Below are 18,176 nucleotides of genomic sequence, written 5' to 3'. Positions count from 1 at the left end.
AGGAAGACTGCACCTGCTGTTGCTGGCTTTGAAGATAGAGGAAGGGGCCACAGTCCAGGGAGTGTGGGGGCCTCTGGAAGCTGGAAAAGGCCAGAAAACATGCCTGGAGTACTCTTCTCTAGAGTCTCCAGAAGGAAGGCAGCCCTGTCAACACCTTGATTTTAGCCCATCGAGACTTGGGTAGGACCTCTGACCTACAAATCTGTAGGATGATACATTTGTAATGTTCTAACCCACTAAGTTTGGGGTCTGTTGTTACAACACCAATAAAATACGGTGACTGTGGAGTGGGCTGAGGAGATGACTGGGAACAAAATAAACTCCAACTAGTCCTCTAAAAACCTATTTGCTTATCGCTTTCTGAGTTAAATTTGGATACAGTTGAAAAACAAATAAGCCTCCAAGAATATTGGCACATTGTCATCTTTAATATGGGAAAGAAGACTGAAGTCAGAGTGATTCTCTTCCTTCAAAAGTAACATATTTCTCTAGTTTCTCTAATTGTGTGATTTCCCTTCCCCCTTCATCCTTGAAATAATAATAATAACAAAAAAATTGTGTCAATACCCAATCAGAAAATAGAAAATACAAAGGAACAAGAATCACTCTTGCAATTAAAAACAATCAGTACATGTCTAGGCAGGGATCCCCCCTCCCACAAAAATGTAGTTATTTTGGAGTTCTTCCTTGGTGTCAGGCATGGTGCTTTAATTCTCAATAAAGTAGGAGTGATTCATTTTCTCATTTTACAGGTGATACAACCAAAGCTTTAAAAAGATGGGTAATTTTTCAAAGCTAAGTAGTTTTACACCCAGACTGTTGACTAGGGGCCACATTCTTTTTCTTTTTAATTTTAAAAATATGTTTGTTGGTGAAAGAGAGAGAAGGGGTCGGGGAGAGAAACGGTTGGTTGCCTCCCACACATGCCTAGACTAGGGATCGATGCCCTGACTGAGAATTAAACCTCTAACCAATTGAGCTGCACCGGCTAGGGCTCCTTCTCAACCACGGCGGTTCTCTGCTGTCGCTCGGCTTCACGTCTTCCTGGCTGTTCTTTAGGAGCCTCGTCCTCCATGGGCTGCTGTGGAGCCTCTGGCCTCTCACCGCGTACTAATTCTTGTCCATGGACTTCATTACATTACTTTTCCTCTCTCATTCTGTCTTTCAAATCGTTAATCTCCATTTTCCTAATATCATCTCTGCCCTTTACTACTGTCAATGTAGGTTTTAATATACTATGTTCTCCTGGTGCCCTTGTTTTTTTTTTTTTTTTTTAATTTGACCTTTTAAAAAACCTGATTATCTCAAATAATTCTTTGAGCTTATTTTCTCTTTCATGTCTTGATTTGTGGACACACAGGAAGACACAAAGTAAATGCTTTCTAACTTTTTTCTCCTGTTTTCTATGCCAGAGTCCCCACCCGTTTCAAATCCACGGCACCTTTTCTCTTCTCTTGTTTTACACTGTACAGAAGATAGCTCTATCTGTACGGAACATTAGGAGCTATTGGCTCCCTCACCTTCGAGCCTGGGCCGTCTCACTGGCAGCTCTTGACTCGCGGGGACTACCCAGCGCGGATTCCGACAAACGCAGTCCATGGACAGCGCGGATTCCGACAAACGCGGTTGCCTCTCGAACTGAGGCAACATTGTCCACTGCTTCCTGCTCTTTCACTTCACTGAAAAGAAATCTGTCCTTTCATACTAGACGTTTTCTAAACGTTTTGCTTATATGTAGCCCCTTTCATCTTAAAGGCTGCACACGATGTTCTTTCCAGGAGGCCCGGCTGTGCCCTTTTCTCCATCCTAACATGCTTTTCCTCACTGTAAGTTATACTCAGATGATTTATTGAGCGTCAGCTGTAATATGTCTTTGATTCCCTTATACTCACTGAGAACCTTCTGTGTCCCTAAATGAAAAGTACTTGGCAGGTAGTTAACCTTATCTTCCTTTGACACAGTTCTATTTCATGCTTGTATCAATGAGAGCAACTCCTAACCTGTCTGCTACTTTTACTGAAAACATCCATATATCACAATCTGTCCTTAAGTCATAGAATCATTGATCCTTAGAGTTGAAAGAGGCCTTAAAAGGAGATTAGTTATCAGTGCCCTGACCAGTGTCGCTCGGTGGGTCATCATCCCACAAAGCGCAGGGTCGCTGGTTCCATTCCTGGTCAGAGCACATGCCTGGGTTCCGGGCCTGGTCCGCGTTCGGGGCTCATGTGAGAGGCAACTGATTGATGCTTCTCTCACACATCAGTGTTTCTATAAGTCTCTTTCTCCTTCCCTTCCCCTCTCTCTAAGAATAAATAAATAAAACATTTTTTAAGAAGGAGATTAGTCATATGTGACTTGAGGGTAGCATGACATAAAATTAAAGTCATAATGTGTAACTATATATACAGTACGCCTGTCTGTGTGTGTGTGTCCTGGAAGGTGGAAAGATATCCATACATCACCATGTCAACAGAGTTGTGTCTGGGCGGTGTGATGCTGGCACTTTTAATTTCCTTTCAGGTACTTACCCATACTTCCCAAATTTTCTTTAATGAGCTATATCAGGTTATGGGAAACACTGGAGAAATGCCTGTAAAATTCTGAGCTGAGAAAACTTCAGCCTAAAATTTTATGCTGATCTAATTAATTATCAATTCAGGCTAGAATAAATACATGTTTGACATGAAAATACTAAAAAATATATAGATTCAATTTTTAGGAAGCTCAGTGAAAATAATTTACTACAAAATAAAGGAATAAACCAACGAAGCCTGAACACAGGGTGCAGGAAACAAAAAGCCTAAACCAAAGAAAGGATTTGAAGAAATTCCCAAGACAATAGACATGCAAATAGTCATGGGAAATAATCACCTTAAATTAAAGAAGCAGAGGCTGAGAGGGAAAGCTTGGTTCCCCCCTGCTCCTTTGGGAAAAAATAATTAATAAACTAGCCAAAGCTAATCAAAATATGTCCCTAAATGTCAGTTTCAGTGGGTAGTGTCATTCACACATTCATTTACTCAACACCTATTTGTTAAGCACTTATGATGTGCCATTGCTTAGCTAAGTGCTGTAAAAGTGACAGTGAACCAAAAACTCTTTTGTTTTTATGTAGCATAAGAACATAATGGCTGTTATCTCTTAACTTCCCCCACAACCCCGTTTTATAAATGAAGTCATCTCCTATGTTATAAATAAGGAAGTCAAGTGCAGAGGGTTTACATAACTTGCTCAAGGTTGCTTATTAGCAAGTGCCAGGGCTGGGAGTCAAACAAGGACCTACAGCCTGTGCTTTCTTCATTCTGTTTAAAGTAAAGTTTTTTCTTCAGGGGAAAAACAAAGTCTTTGCTAAGAAATCTGCTTTCCAATTTACAATAGCCAAGTACTGGAAGCAACCTAAGTTTCCATCAGCAAACGAGTGGATCCAAAAACTATGGTATATTTACACAATGGAATTCTACGCAGCAGAGAGAAAGAAGGAGGGACAAATACAATATGATCTCACCTTTAACTGAAATATAATCAACAGAAGAAAAAAGCAAACAAAATATAACCAGAGACATCGACGTTAAGGACAATCTAACAATAGCCAGGGGGGAATGGGGTGGGGACAGTGGGAAGAGGGGATTACAGGAACTACTATAAAGGACACATGGACAAAACCTAGGGGGAGGGTGGAGGTGGGGGAGGGAGGTGGGTTCAGCTGGGGTGGGGTGGAGGGATGGGGAGAAAAGACATACAACTGTAATTGAATAACAATAAAAATTTAAAAAAGAAAAAAAAAAGAAATCTGCTTTCTCAGAATTGTATACTTAGCAAAAAATGGTGAGGAAAATAATTCTGAAACCTCTCCTGACTGGCCACTTTGTGGGTGATACGTCTGGAAAAATCTGTGCCTGACCGTCTGTGACAATGCGCTCCCTGTACAGATGGACGCTCAGCAGATGATGCTGTGGACGGTGCGGCACCGCTGCCTGAGTTACTGCTGCACTTCCTGAAATGTCTGCTCAGCATAACCACAAACTGGAAATGAACCTGTCAACCATTGTCAGTGATGTAGCCCAAAGACGTTACGCGCTGAAGGGTCTTTAAAGTTGTTTTTCATTACAGTCTGCCCTTTTTCAATGGGCAGAATTCATTTGCTTCACTTTAAGTGTGCTGAGTGAGGGGCAGAGAGATCTTGAAAGGAAGACATGAGTCTTATTTCTGGGTGCCATGGTGAAATGCACCCTATTCTTCATCGCTGGGATCATTGCTTTCCTTCCTCTCCCCACCCCACAAAATTCCTTCTCCAACATCCTGTCAGTATCAGGCAAGCTGCTCCAAGGTACTCAAACTCTGTACGCAGCCAAGAGATATTTGCTGGATGTGGACAGGTGTCTGCTTAGTCCACAGCTTCCTTGCAGTTAGGTTTGATATGGGCTGTAAGCCAACCTCAGGCTTTGTTAGCATAATGGTTTCAGACTTAGACCCCTGAAACCAGGACTGCCTGGGTTCTAATCCTAGCTCCAACTCTGTCTAACCAGCTTTGTGACCTTGGACAGACTACATAGTTTTTCTGTGCCTTAGCTTTCTGTAAAATGGAATGATAATAGCCCTTTCTTTGTAGGACTTCAATGGGAACTGAGTGAGGCAATGTATGTGTATGTAAAGCACTACAATGTCTGGTGAAGGGTATGAGTGATTTTCAGGTTTTAAGAAATTGTTTCCTCACCGATTTTCAGGCACCATGCCTTCTGATCCTCAAAATACTTTGCCCCAGGATTTTAAACAAAAGATTCCCCCCACACAAGATGATCTGTCTACATGGAAAAGCTATCAGTTTTCACTCCCAATCTGTTCTCCCTGATCAGACACTGATCCTTAAGAAAAAGTAGTTAGCGCAGATGCCTTGCATCTGGTAGGTTCCTTCTCCGTGAGAGGAATAAATCCGTACACTCCGGCACGTCTTTCTCAGTGGAGAGAGTGAGTGCCTTTCTCCGTCTGCAGCTGCTCTTCCCCAGCACCTCACAACACCTGCTGCCTTGGGAAATCTGTGTCAAGGATTCTGGAAAGAATTTAACTGGTAACTTTCTCAAAGTTTTATATGATTAAGAAGTTTGTAATGGTCAAACCTGATTTCAAAAAGGAAAATACTTCCTCTCAACCCCAGAAAGTGTTCCACATGAGCTGTAAGGCAGGGGTGTCAAACTCATTTTCACCGGGGGCCATGTCAGCCTCGCGGTGCCTTCAAAGGGCCAAATGTAATTTTAGGGCTGTATAAATGTAACTACTCCTTAACAGTTAAGCAAGCGCTCGGCGGTGCCGCTGGGTAGAAACAAGGTGGAGGGCCGGATTCGGCTCATGGGCCTTGTGTTTGTCACCTGTGCAATATGGGTTAGTGTGCCTTCAGTCTTTAACCCTTAAAGGCGATTCACCTGTTTACCAAAACTCCTCTGTGAGCTTGCCCGGGCAAGCTCAAGTTTCTGGCAGTTCACTGGCAGAAATTAAGGGGAAAAGCCTGTGTCTAGCCTGCTACCAATCTTCAAAGACTCTGCAAACTAGAGTCAACAAAACCTGTGATGGAAAAGAATGCCTACCCTTTCCTTAAAAATTGGGGCTCCCCAAGGATCTATACTGGGCCCATCTTCATCTCCCCTCATTTCTCTTTCCTCAACTCCCCTGTCCTTGCTTTACACAGTTTTAAGAACCATATTCACATCCAAGGCTTCAAACACCATCCTCAAATTTGTAGATGTCTGGGACAAAGGTGGTCTCCACCCTCTCCATATTCTTTTCCGAGGCAGAGGAATACTCACCTGATGAATGGCCCCCTTGCAAAAGCAGGAAGAATCCCTGCTATTTGGATTCTAACGTGGGTTTCCCCCCCCACCAAGCAATTCTCCAACACCAGCTGGGTGTCCCACAAGTCAAGTCAATTCTGGCACTATCTACCTGGAGATCGCACTAGACCCCACAGGTTAAGGGCTCAGTCCTACGAGACTGCCTCCCACTTCAGGTGTCAATCCCAAATCCAGTTGTTTACCTGTGCTCTGACCACTTGGCTGTAAATCAGAATTTCCCATAACCTCTTCCCTCTTTGGATCTGATTAATTTGCTAGAGCAGCTCACAGAACTCAGGGAAACACATTTATCAGCTTGTTAAAGGCCATGATAAAGGATACAGATGAACAGCCAGGTAAGAGATACAAAGGGCGAGGTCTGGAAGGGTCCTGAGCACAGCAGCTGCTGTCCCCATGGAGATGGGTGTGCGTCAACCTCCCAGTGTAGGTGTGTTCATCCCCCCCGAAAGGGCTCCAAACCCCCTACTTTTGGAATCGTATGGAGGCTGCCTCACGTGATAGGCATTTCCAGCTCCTCTTTCCCTCCCCAGAGAAGTGGGGGTGGGTTGAAAATTCTGAGCTTCTAACTGTGGCTTGGTCTTTCTGGTGACCAGCCCCTATGTGGGATCCACTCAGGAGCCTACCCAGAATCACCTCATTAAAACTAAAGTTGCTCCTGCTGCTCGTATTAATTCAGAAATCACAAGGGTTTTAGGAGTTCTGTGCCTTGAACCGGGGCAGAGACCAATATATATATGTTTTCTGTTATCTCACAACTGCATATCGAAAGATCAGTTCATCGGTGTGCCTCATTCATTTGTTTCTTCCTCCCTCCCGGTTTGAATATAAAAGGCCAATTTTTGATCATCCGTGAGAGGAGGCTCTGCCACTTCGCTCTGTCTCTTCTGTCAGTGCAGCTGCCCTGGTTGGCGACTCTGGGGCCTGCCGCTTCCAAGCAGACCTGGCCACCATCTGCTGTTGTTGACTTTTCCTGGGCTGCCTTCTTTCTCTTCACCATGGTAGGTGTGATTAGGGCCAAGGCACATTTTGCATGGGATAAAGTTTCACTTCTACTTCTTTCTCTCTCTTAACTTATCTCTTCCTTCCCTTTTTCTTTTTCTCCCACATAGCAGCTCAGCTGTGGCAGCTGCTGTAGTTGGGGTCTTGTCTGGTTAATCAACAGGACTTGGGGACAAATGTCCTATATACATTTTTTTCCTGAATTTTTAAACATTTGATTTTTTGTCTTTGAGAAAGAAAGAGAGACAGAGAGAAAGAGAGAGAGAGAGAGAGATTGATTTGTTGTCCCGCTTATTGATGCATTCATCGGTTGCTTCTTGTATGTGCCCTGGCCGGAGATCAAACCCACAACCTTGGTCTTTTGGGACAACACTCTAACCAACTGAGCGATCCAGCCAGAAACTAAATATTTTATTTTCAAATGTACATTTTACTCCTGATTTTTTCTCTCTTCCCCTAGATCTGATGGATATTTTCTAGTTGTATTTTGCAAATTGAGATTTATCATCTTAGAAGAATATGGCTGTGATAGACCTCTGTTGTTTTTACCTCCTAGCATCCTCTTACTCTTCTGGAAACAGTTATCCAGTGTATCTCTAGGTAGCTGCCCTGTTTCTTCAATTCATGTTCCCATCCCATGGAGCATGTGGCTCAGGCTTGGGCAATTAGAGCATTGCGTTGCCTGCCACAGTGCTTGTGTCAGGGTCCAGAAATTTTGAGACTTTTTCTGGGAATATTAGGAAAATACCCCTTTCCATTAGACTGGAGATGAGAAGATGTGATGTTGGAACTTCTGGCAGCCATCTTTAATCACACAGGGACAGCCTGCCCAAGAATGGAGACAAGCCACAGGGATGTGTTAAGATATGAAATAGGTAGACAACTGTAATTGTGTCCACAATAAAAATAAAGTTAAAAAAGAGATGAAATAGAAATATACCTGGAGATTGAGCTACAGCATAAAGTATCCCTGAAGCCAATACCACTTTTTATTTATAACCAATATGTTCTCTCTTTTTTTAAGCCAATTTGGATGAGATTGTCCCTTAAAATGGGAAAATGCCAGTTAAAGAAGAGGGTTCGATTCCAGGCTCTCCAATTCATTTTACCAGAGTTTTCATCATTCAGACTTGAGATCCATACCCAGTTAATCATACAGTGGTGCTGCTGTTTCTTTAGCTGTCACTCCCTGATGCTTTTACTTTCCTCAGGATACTATCGATGGGGCAGATATTGTCACCTGGATTCCCTGGTGACAATATCTTATCAACACAATCAAAACTTCATCCCAGTTGGATAATTCTTAGTTCTATATTTTCAGACCAGACTTTTAGCTCTTGTATCTACAATTCATTTTGAATTACTTTTTGTGTATGGTGTGAACTAACTGCCTAAAATCTTTTTTTTTTTTTTGCATGAAAATATCCAACTGTGGCAGATCATTTGTTTAAAAGACTATTCTTTTCTTATTGAATTGCATTGGCACCTTTATTGAACATCGGTGGACCATAAATATTAAGGATTTATTTCTGATCCCTCAATTTAATTCCATTGATCTGTATTTCCATTCTTAGATTGCAAACACACTATTGTAGTTCTCTTTGTATTAAGTTTTAAAATTGGATGATGTAAGTCATCCAGGTCCTTTCCTTTCCTTTTCTTCCTTTCCCATCCCTTCTCTCCCCTTCCCTTCCCTTCCAAAATTGTGTTGGCCATTCTGAGGTCTTTGCATTTTCATAAAAATCTTAGGATCAGGTTGTCATTTGAAAAAAAAATCTTCTAGGTATGCCTGCGCTTTGTTTACAGTATTCTGAATAGAATTGAGAGCAGTATGACTTAATGAAAGAAAGCATTTGGACTCAGGTCAAAAACCTGGGGTTAAAGTACTATCTTTCCAATTATCAATTTTCTACTCTGGAGAAGTCACTTAATTTCTCTCCTGGATTCTTCAACCCCAAAATTGTATCAATAATACTGGGACCCTTATTTGGGAGGCAGTGCCTCATTTCTGCTTTCATGCCAAAAAGCTTCCTTTTTCCCACCCGAATCATTCTTCCTCTTCAAGAGGTCAGATTACTAATCTGAATGTCATTTTATGAGCATGAGTAGGCCATATTTATACCTGTGAGGGGTCACTATTTGTTAACCGATGACATATGTGTGTGTTTCTCTCTCTGCTGTTTTCTTTCTGCTCCTGCTGTTTCCTGCTCTAGTGCCAGGAGCCCTGAAGTCTGGACACCCACACTTCTCTCTGTGCTACATGGTATTCCCACCCTTAGGCTTGGTAAGAGTTTGGTGGTTGGTGGAAAAATGAAGCCACCTTTGACCTGCATCTAAGTTATGAGTTCTAATTTCATTTTAAATAGAATCTTGTAGTACTGGGTTTCCCACTGTTTTTGTTTCTTGGGGCTATTACTTCCTTTAGGACCTTAACCTTTTCCCATAAAGTCTTAGAGGAATCTGTATACAAGATATAAAAAAAAGTGAGTTTCTGACCCACGTCTATACTAGAGACTCAAACTTCATCTTAGTTTTTAATACCTTCCAACAAGTTTCTGTGGAGATTTAAAGAGGTGACATATGCAAAAGCCCCTGGTAACCATACCAGGTGCTTTTCTAATAGGTGCTTCACAAATGCTAGTAGCTCTGCCCAGAATCTAGCCTGGACTGCTGGACTACTAGAGTCTTGCTCTAAGGGCAGTCCCTGTAGGAGCAGCATCAGTATTATCGGAGAGCTTGTAGGAAAATCAGAACCTTGGGTTGCACTGAACTACCAACCCTCACTTCCACAAGATCCCCAGATAGTTACCAGGCCCATTACAATCCGAGAAGCACTGCTGTGGAGCGTACGTGCCCCTCACACTGTCCTTCCTGCTCTCGCAGCCACCCGGTCTGTAGCTTGAGTGTCTCTCTAGGACCAAGAGGCATCTTGTTACAAATGGCATGCTTCCCTAGTTAATTCAGATACTACTGCCAATAAGTTTGAAGAGAAGCTTATAGTTGTGAATTCACTGTTTCCTAAACAAAATGTGAACTGGCATAGGCTGAAGAAACCCGTGGGAAGGATGCACAGGCAGATCACCAAAGCAGAGCTCCTCTGAGTGTGGTATGAGACAGGTGTGGAGACGAATCCCCGAGTGCAGAGAAGGCTTCCCTTTTTAATGAGCCAGCAGGTGATGGATGCCTCTCCAGAGGATCCTTTGCTTCCAAGAGGGAAAAAAGTATAATTGAATTTATAGATTGTTCTTTCTATTCTACAGAAATGTGTGTGTGAGCTCTGAAGGACAGAAGCTGTAAGTTCCTAGCGAGCTGGGCTAGGCTCTCAGTGCATTAGGGTTATAGATTTTTGACTTGTACCTTCTTATAAATATTCATTAGATTTGAATATTATCAAATCCATGGTGGTTTATTTTAAAACTCCTAAATTTGTTACTTGTATTTTTATGTTGTTTAATTATTTTCTTAAAAGAGTTTTTTCTTTTTTGAATTTTTTTTTCCTTTTCAGATTTTTCCTTTTCTTTGTACTAAGTTGTCATAATGGGTCATCTGAGGAACATTTTTCTAAACATTAAACATTGTATATGATGACTATTGAATAAAATACAAATCTCATGTGACACAGAAGTTTGAAAAGAGATCAGTGAATGCTAGAAGCTGGAAGTCAGGGGCTGATCACAAAGGGGCATGAGAGAATTTGGGGGAGGCAATAGCACTGTTCTATATCTTTGTTATGGTGGCGGTTATCCAAATGTGTGCATTTGTCGAAACTCGTAGAACTGTACACTTAAAAAGGGTGAGTTTTTAAGTATGTAAATTGTAACTCAATAAGACTGATGAGGGGCGGGAAGTTCCAATATGGAAACGAATGAAAATAACTACACTGAGTTCCATAGGAACGGGAGTGCTCGTGGGGAGGGGATGTATGTCCTTACCTTTTAGAGGCCCATGCTGTTTTGGTTAAGAATATAGTCTTGAGCTGGGGGGACTGAGTTCACCCTGTAAGTTACAGAATTCTCCATTGCCTTAGTTTCCTGATCTGTCCATTGGTTAACAGCGGCATCTACTTAATGGAGCTATTGGTAGGATTAACCAACATTGACAACACAGAGGCACGGGCAGTGGAAATTTAAGTCCCTGTAAGGGGAGACAGTCTCTGATGTTTTCTTTCCCCTTGCCTCACTCTTGGTGAGGTCATCCTTGTGTCTGCTGAAAAATAGTCTTCATCACGAACCCCCCACACGTAACTCTGCCCAACCTGCCGTGTCAGGCAGCCACTGCTGAGTAAATGCTCTGGAATAAACCTTAGAGTGGGAATAAATCACCTCTCATGCCATGCTCCCTCCAGGTGAGGACTGAGGTCATTGCAAGAGGCCTAACACATAGTGGACATAATGTACAGAACTAATAGATTCTATAAGGAAAACTAAATGGAAAATTTTTCTTGAGCACTAGGCACCTCTGGCTGAAGAGATAGCAGAGCTGGTGTTATTATAGATGTAGTTGAATCAATAATACTTTTTCATTCATTTCTTTTTCATTTCACAAAAATGCCTACTTTAACCAGCAAAGAGGTAAGGAGATATTATCAAGGGCAATTTTTCATTCTCACATGGATTATATTCTGCGACATTGTTCTTCTAAATAGCCCCATTTGTTTTTTTTTTCCTTCTCTCTCAGAAATGTATTCAATTTTCTTCCAGCAGTGTGGATTCATCTGGAAAGCTATGACAATCAATTAAGTAAATGGGAAAATAGAATGCTTATAATTATGATAATCAAGCTATACGAAACCCACCCTCTTAGGTCTGATACCCACACATTCTCACGCAGATTAAGCAATATATTAATTAAGCTTTGGGTAATTGTTACCATTAGAATCAAGCATTTATAATTCTTAAAAATCACTCAGAGAGAAAAAGGAAATAGTTGAAAAATATACACAGCTGTTGGTTTTTACTGCAGTTCATTATCACGACTATGTTGTTACTTCCCTGGATGCGTGGAGACAGTTCCAGCACACTTATTGATGGGGCTCCTCGTATACAGTTGGAGGGATTTTGTACATAGCACCTTTTTCAGATGTTTCCCTATTCCTTGAAGTAAGAGGTTGACAAACTCTTCCTGTAAAGGACCAGATAATATTTTAAGCTTCAAGAATCAAAGTTGAAGATATATGGAAGTACTTATACAACAAATTTCCACAGTTTCTGCCTTAGTGGAATTAAAAATAAAGTAAAATTATAACTGAGTACACTTTCTTGCAATATATACACATCTGCTAATGAGAAGGGTGAACTTCTTACTGCTGGCATACTATTTTGCTTAGTTGGGGTTCGATGTTAGTGTCCCCTATCATCAAGTCATTGCAAATATTCTTCATGAAACCATTCTTAGCTCCTGGGCAGCAGGCTAGCAGTGGTTTAAAGTGTGATTTGCTCATCCCTGCTCTTGATCAGTGTTCTCAATTTTAATGTGCATCAGAATCACCCACAGGACCCGTTAAAGCAGACTGCTGAGCTCCAACCCCACGTTTCTGGTAGGGCATTTCTACTCAGTTCCCACTTGACGCTGATGCTTCTAGTCTGAGACAATACTTGTAGAACATGACTCTTGATGTTGGTCCTTCTAAAAAGTCACATTGAATACAAATCTATCTATTTTATGTTTTCATTTACCTTTTTGAACTCTGAGGTACAGGGGTAGTAAATCTGAAGTCAAATTTCCATTAAAAAGTAAAGAAGAGCTATTTAGCTAGATCGGGATTGATAAAAAGGGGAACTTTGTCTCTTAAATAGCTATTAGTCTCCTGCCTGCAGAGTCAGGCATCGGCAATCAGCATCTATTTGTCTGCTGTAACAAATGCCTGAATTGCATTTTTCCAATCTGATCAGTTTTAAAATAGTATGCAATATTCTAAAGGACATATGTGGGGGAAACATAGGAATAACAGTTTTGCTTTAGATTCAACATGCACTAACTCACCAAGCACATTAACAAGGTACTGCTCTCTGGATAGAATTTCTTGGTATGTTCAATCCATAGACTTTAACACAAAGACTTTCCTGAGAGTACCGAGGAAAGGGGCAGGGAAAATACCGGTTTCCTAAAGCCAGGCCTGGCCCATGGCCTAGTAGGCCAAATCACCTCCAAGCTGACTGTCAAGCTGCCCTGGACTCTCATGAAGAGCTCCGAATATTTTGAACTATTACCTCTGTTGAGGTTGTGGAGAAGCTCGCTGATGCCAAGGCACTGGGTAATTGTAATGATCACATCTCACCAAAAAAAATCCTTTCCGAAAAGAAGCAAAGTGGAAAAGATGTTCTCCTTCTGTTTATTTGTCCCAATGGTTTAAAAAATCAGCTTTATGGATCCATAATCTTCCTCATGACAGATGGGCTTATACATTAGCATCGTGCTTTCAATCAACAGTTTACATTTCAAGAGGAAGGTGAAGAAACTGAACGTAAAGACATCTTTAGCATCTATTTGTCATTTTCAGTTTTATAACATGGATACAAAAAATAGTATTCTGATTAGCAGCTTGATTGGCAACCCATGTAACCCTAAACAGCACTACAAACCCGAGGGTGCACTTGCACAGACAATTACATTTGGTGAAATAGTATGTACAATTTTGACAAATAAATACATAAATACAATCATTCATATATAATGATATACCTAAACGTCAATTATCATCAACAAATATTTCTAGTAAATTACTTCTTTCATTCACAAGTTGCTTTTGTTGCTTATAAAAACTATCTTCACCTTTTCAGAAGAAATGACATCATCAATTGCCCCACTAAACCCACATATTAGGAAAGGTAGAAAATGAATCCCAGATGCTTTATGTAAATATTCCACTGTCTTTTGATAGAAGAGATTTGATTGAAAAACTCCTTTTTTAGCTTCTCTGTAAAGAGTTTATTTTCACCATGTCGTATCACACAAAGGGGTTTTGTTCTTCGGAATTTAATTCAAATCAAAAATGATCTTCAGTTTGATTCCCATTATTTAAAAATACAATATTATATATTGAAACTGACATTTGAGCCAATATAAAAGACACAAAGCCACAAAACTAGCCAAAAAAGATTAAACATTTTTTCCAAAATAATTTTAAGAAAGAAAATGTACAGACACTAATTATTACTATCTTTTTTCATCTAATGCAAAATGAACAAAACATGTAGGCGGAATCGGAAGGTTTCTGTAAAAACCGCCTGAATGGCTCCTAGTACAATACTGTCTGAAATATAACTTTATGTCAGAGAAATAGTAACTTTTAAAAAATGGCATCACAAATAATCAAAACCATAATTTGGCCAGTGTCATAAAATTAACAATCGTAGAAAATTAGAGCTTTTTCTGATCACTTGACTTAAACAGTATTTTTTGAACATCCAAAAAACAAAGGGCAAACATGCTTTAGGCTACTGTAACTGGGCAAATGGCCTTGCTTCCCCAAGCTCCATGCAGAAGAACATGTACCCAGCAAGCACATTCCAGCTATACGTAAAGTTGGGGAGAAGAAAAAAATGCCTTTAAAATATATACATATGGTCTTGGATGAATATTTACATGTCTGTCACATGGGCACTACCTAGCATAAAAAAGTTAGGAAATACTTCTTTAAGACATGATTCTCTGATTTAAGCTCCTTTTAAAGATTAGGGCTCTCTAGTCATAAGGTACACACATACACACCCCCCCAAAATGCACAGATGTACATGTGTGATGTTTATAATACATAATTCCTTGACACCAATGGTGAGCGTAAGGTCAATGCAAGATGGCAGTATGAGACAGAGGCTTAATTCAGCCACAGGACTGAAAGGAGAACCAAGTACAAAGTCATGAGACTTCTGCAGTGATCAGAACTCACAGCAGTCAAAGGTTGGGGCTGGAGGGTAGCTCACCTGTGCTAATCCATCTCTCCCCAGGCTGCCCGATGCTGTCTCTAATCTAACCCAGCAGTGCTGCTGACTGTAAGAGGATGCACTAGAGGACTGAGAGGCCTGTCTAACATTGGGCTCTTTTGCACTGGCGATAAGAGATCCAGTGTTTTCAGGAAATAGGCCATAACTTCCATTTATTCATTTTTTCCTACTCATTTGCTATCAACTTCTAGGGGGGCTTCCAAAGGTTAGATTAAAAAAAAGGTATATACTCTTTCAGTTGTGGGCCTTTTTCTGAATGAAAACGGTTTTCTAATGAATGGCAGAAGATGTGGAATGTGTGGATTTGCCGAGAGTCTATTCTGATAGAAGTGGACCAGCTCTACCCACCCTCAAAGTTCTGACTGAGAATTCAGATCAAGTGTTTCCTAAGATCTAAGTTGATACCTTTTGCAAAGCAGGTGCTTCAATTGCCTTAATACGCCCCTGGCCAGAGGCTCCTCCTCAAAGAAAGCCAGCTGCCTGCACTTTCAGCACTCTACAATATCAAGGCAATGCACTGAAATAATGACTTATTCACCAAAACCAGAAGAAATGACAAAGAAATCGAAGCTCCCCTAATATTTCCCAAACCCCTAATATTTCCAAGGAAAAGTCTTAGAAGAATGAGGTTCACTAATAGTTCATGTTTGATCTTTATTTTGGCAGATCTTATACTAAAATGATGTCACTACTACTTCTGACCATCATTGTAATTATGTAACCATTTAGCATTTAGCATAATGCATGATACATTGCATTAAGTAGCACCTTTTAAACCAAGGATCTCAAAATACTTACAAATGTGATTTGCTCTCACAGCACCTGTGAGGTAGGTGTTTTTTCCACCATTTTGTAAATGAGCATATTTGAAGCACAGTAAGGTAAAGATGCCTGCTCACATGACCCTACAAGTAGGATGGCATCATTAGAAGTGGAAGCCAAGCTTCCTGCTCTTCTTTCCCGTGAACCTCAATTCTGGAGCCTCAGAACACCTCTTACCAGCATGGCTGCTAGAGGTACTTGGATGTTTTGGATATTAGACAGTATTACATCTATCGACTGTAGGGATAAGTCATTCAATAATGTTGGTATCTGTTAAAAGATTTTCTTACACACTTTGCAGATGTGTGGGAGGGGGCATCTTATACGCTTGCTAAGCTTATAGTAATTATAATGCATATTTAAATTTATATTTTCTCCATGTGATTCATTGTTCTTCTGGCTTCCCACCAACCTAGTTCTACACATGTGCCTGGCTGAGACAGAGACTTTAAACTGCACTTAGCAACATGGTACGGAGGGGAGCAGGTAAGATTACATTTGGCAAAGTCTACTTGGAGGCACCAGGTAATGTTTGTTGCATGAGCAAGCATATTTTCTTCCAGACATACAAAGTATTTGATTCTCAAGTTAAATTTCCATTTATTTAAGTGCAGCCTCCCTGCCAGTACTAAGTTCATTTCTTCTGGGGCCCGCCAATCCGTGCACACTGTGTGGCACTGTGTGTAAAAATTCAACGGAATAGCGCACCGACACTAATAGTCACGTCCGGTGTGTCTTCCTGACTGTGCCTTATTTCTGAATCGTTTTTGAAAAGGAACTACTTGTTTACTTCTGCAGAGATGCTATGAAGACGTGAGTGTGAGTTTCATTTCCCAGAACCAGATTTTTGTCTCAGATGCACAGTATGTAAGTCCTAGCAGTTGTCAGGAAGTTGCTTTTTGAGATCAATGCAAGGCCTTAGGACCTGAGAATAAAATCTGGCCCTTCTAACTTACACGTTGTTTCTATGATCAGAGCCTGACATTTGTAAGTTGATAATCCAAGAAAGGAACAAGGAGTGGGAAGAAAAAGCTTTTTACAAAACCCCTTCACCAGTTCACTTCTGGTGACAACTGTAAAATACCAACACCTTAAGCCCCATTTCTTAAAAAAAGAAAAGAAATGTATTTACACTGGTAAAAATCCTAACATCTGAGATGTTTCTTGCTCGACATGTCATTCCAGATTCTGTGCATTTCTTCTGGGGAGATCTGATGCACAGTAATGACTCGGCGGTACCTACACAAACTGTAGGCCATTTTCCAGTGATTGAAGCCACTGTTCTGAAAAGGATGTATGCCCAGCTTTCGCAGACACAGTCCTACATAGACATCTTCAAGGTGAAGCAGCCTGGTGTGGAGTGAGGTCTTGTAAATGAGTTCTGCTACATCGGCTGAGAAGATATAGCCGGTCCCCGAACAGAATGGTGGGTAGTTACTGTCAGGGTACAAGTCCCTGGGCATATACCACTTACTGCGGACGTCCCGGATTGGCCCTCCATTGATGACGTAGCCAGTAAAATACCTTCTTCTTGGCTTGGTGGAGGGTTTTAGTAGTTTATAAATAAGGTTGTCCATGTTTACAAAAATGTCACTGTCTGTTTTCATGACATACTTGGCTTTTGAACAAAAAGTGGCCACCCATCTCATGCCCATTAATGTTTTGAGGGTGAGGTTGTGGTAGGAGTCAATGAAGTCCTCCACGATAATGTCGTGGAAGATTTGGCTCTCCTGCTCCACCATCTGATTCAGAACAGGGTCAGCGTTCTTGCCCAGGAGGAACAGCGTGGCTATCTTGATCCCTTTAAAGTTGTTCTCATCCCCCCACGTCTCTCGGATTGCCTGGCGGGCGTCGAATTCTTTGTGGGTGGTGCTGATGAGGATAACAAGGAAAGGAATGTTCTTCTCACATTTGTTGGGCTCATTTATAAGAAATTCAAAAGAATGTGGGTTTATAGGTCGAGTTCTTATGTTGCCAAATGTGAAGTTTTTCCTGGCAACTGTTAGGTGGCTGAATGGCTTGGAGCCAGTGTAGGAAGAAGTAGGACGAGTTACACTCAAGTACCAGAGAGCGCTGGCCCAGCACACAACTGTCAAAACGTATAAACAGGAGACTTTTGAAGCCATGGTCTTGAGAGCACGTCTATTCCAAACACTGAAGAACACGCCGTCTTGGCATTAGTTTCTTTTCCTCTTGCAAAGGTGGCATGTTACTAATTAATCTTAAACTTTGACAGAGATGTGTGAATGTGGGGTTGTCCATGGGTCTTAGAGGCAGTCTGGTATCTCTGCATCCATTCTACTTTCTTCAAAACCTGATGGAAGGTTCCATGCCTCATAGATCTTCCTCTTAACTCTGCAAAATCAATAAAGTAGAGTAGTTCAGATTTATGTACTCATTCAAATTCTCAAATAAACATACTAAGGGTATAAGAATTGCCCACGATGATGAAAATAAACATAATTATTCATTTCCATCAGTACTGAAAACTTCCTGACACAACCATCCTCCCTTTTCTTCCCTTGATAGAACAGAACAGATGTATGGGTAATCATATCCCATAACAAGT

The 18,176-nt window shown here is 41.0% G+C and overlaps 1 protein-coding gene across 3 annotated transcripts in view; it reads right to left on the bottom strand.

The window, feature by feature from the left end:
- Positions 1 to 13,171: 13,171 nt before the first annotated feature.
- Positions 13,172 to 18,176, bottom strand: part of B3GALT1 (beta-1,3-galactosyltransferase 1) — a 510,742-nt gene continuing 505,737 nt past the window's right edge. For all 3 annotated transcript variants that reach the window (XM_071220665.1, XM_071220664.1, XM_024579916.3), the window contains one exon: positions 13,172 to 17,962. In XM_071220665.1, the coding sequence (XP_071076766.1) occupies positions 16,753 to 17,733 (981 nt within the window). In that variant the 5' untranslated portion in view covers positions 17,734 to 17,962 and the 3' untranslated portion in view covers positions 13,172 to 16,752. The remainder of the gene's footprint in view (positions 17,963 to 18,176) is intronic.

This window comes from Desmodus rotundus, chromosome 2 (assembly GCF_022682495.2).
Source record: "Desmodus rotundus isolate HL8 chromosome 2, HLdesRot8A.1, whole genome shotgun sequence".
NCBI lineage: Eukaryota > Metazoa > Chordata > Mammalia > Chiroptera > Phyllostomidae > Desmodus > Desmodus rotundus.
The sequence above is the reverse complement of the archived record's forward strand: the minus strand, read 5'-3'. Positions and strand labels throughout refer to the sequence as shown.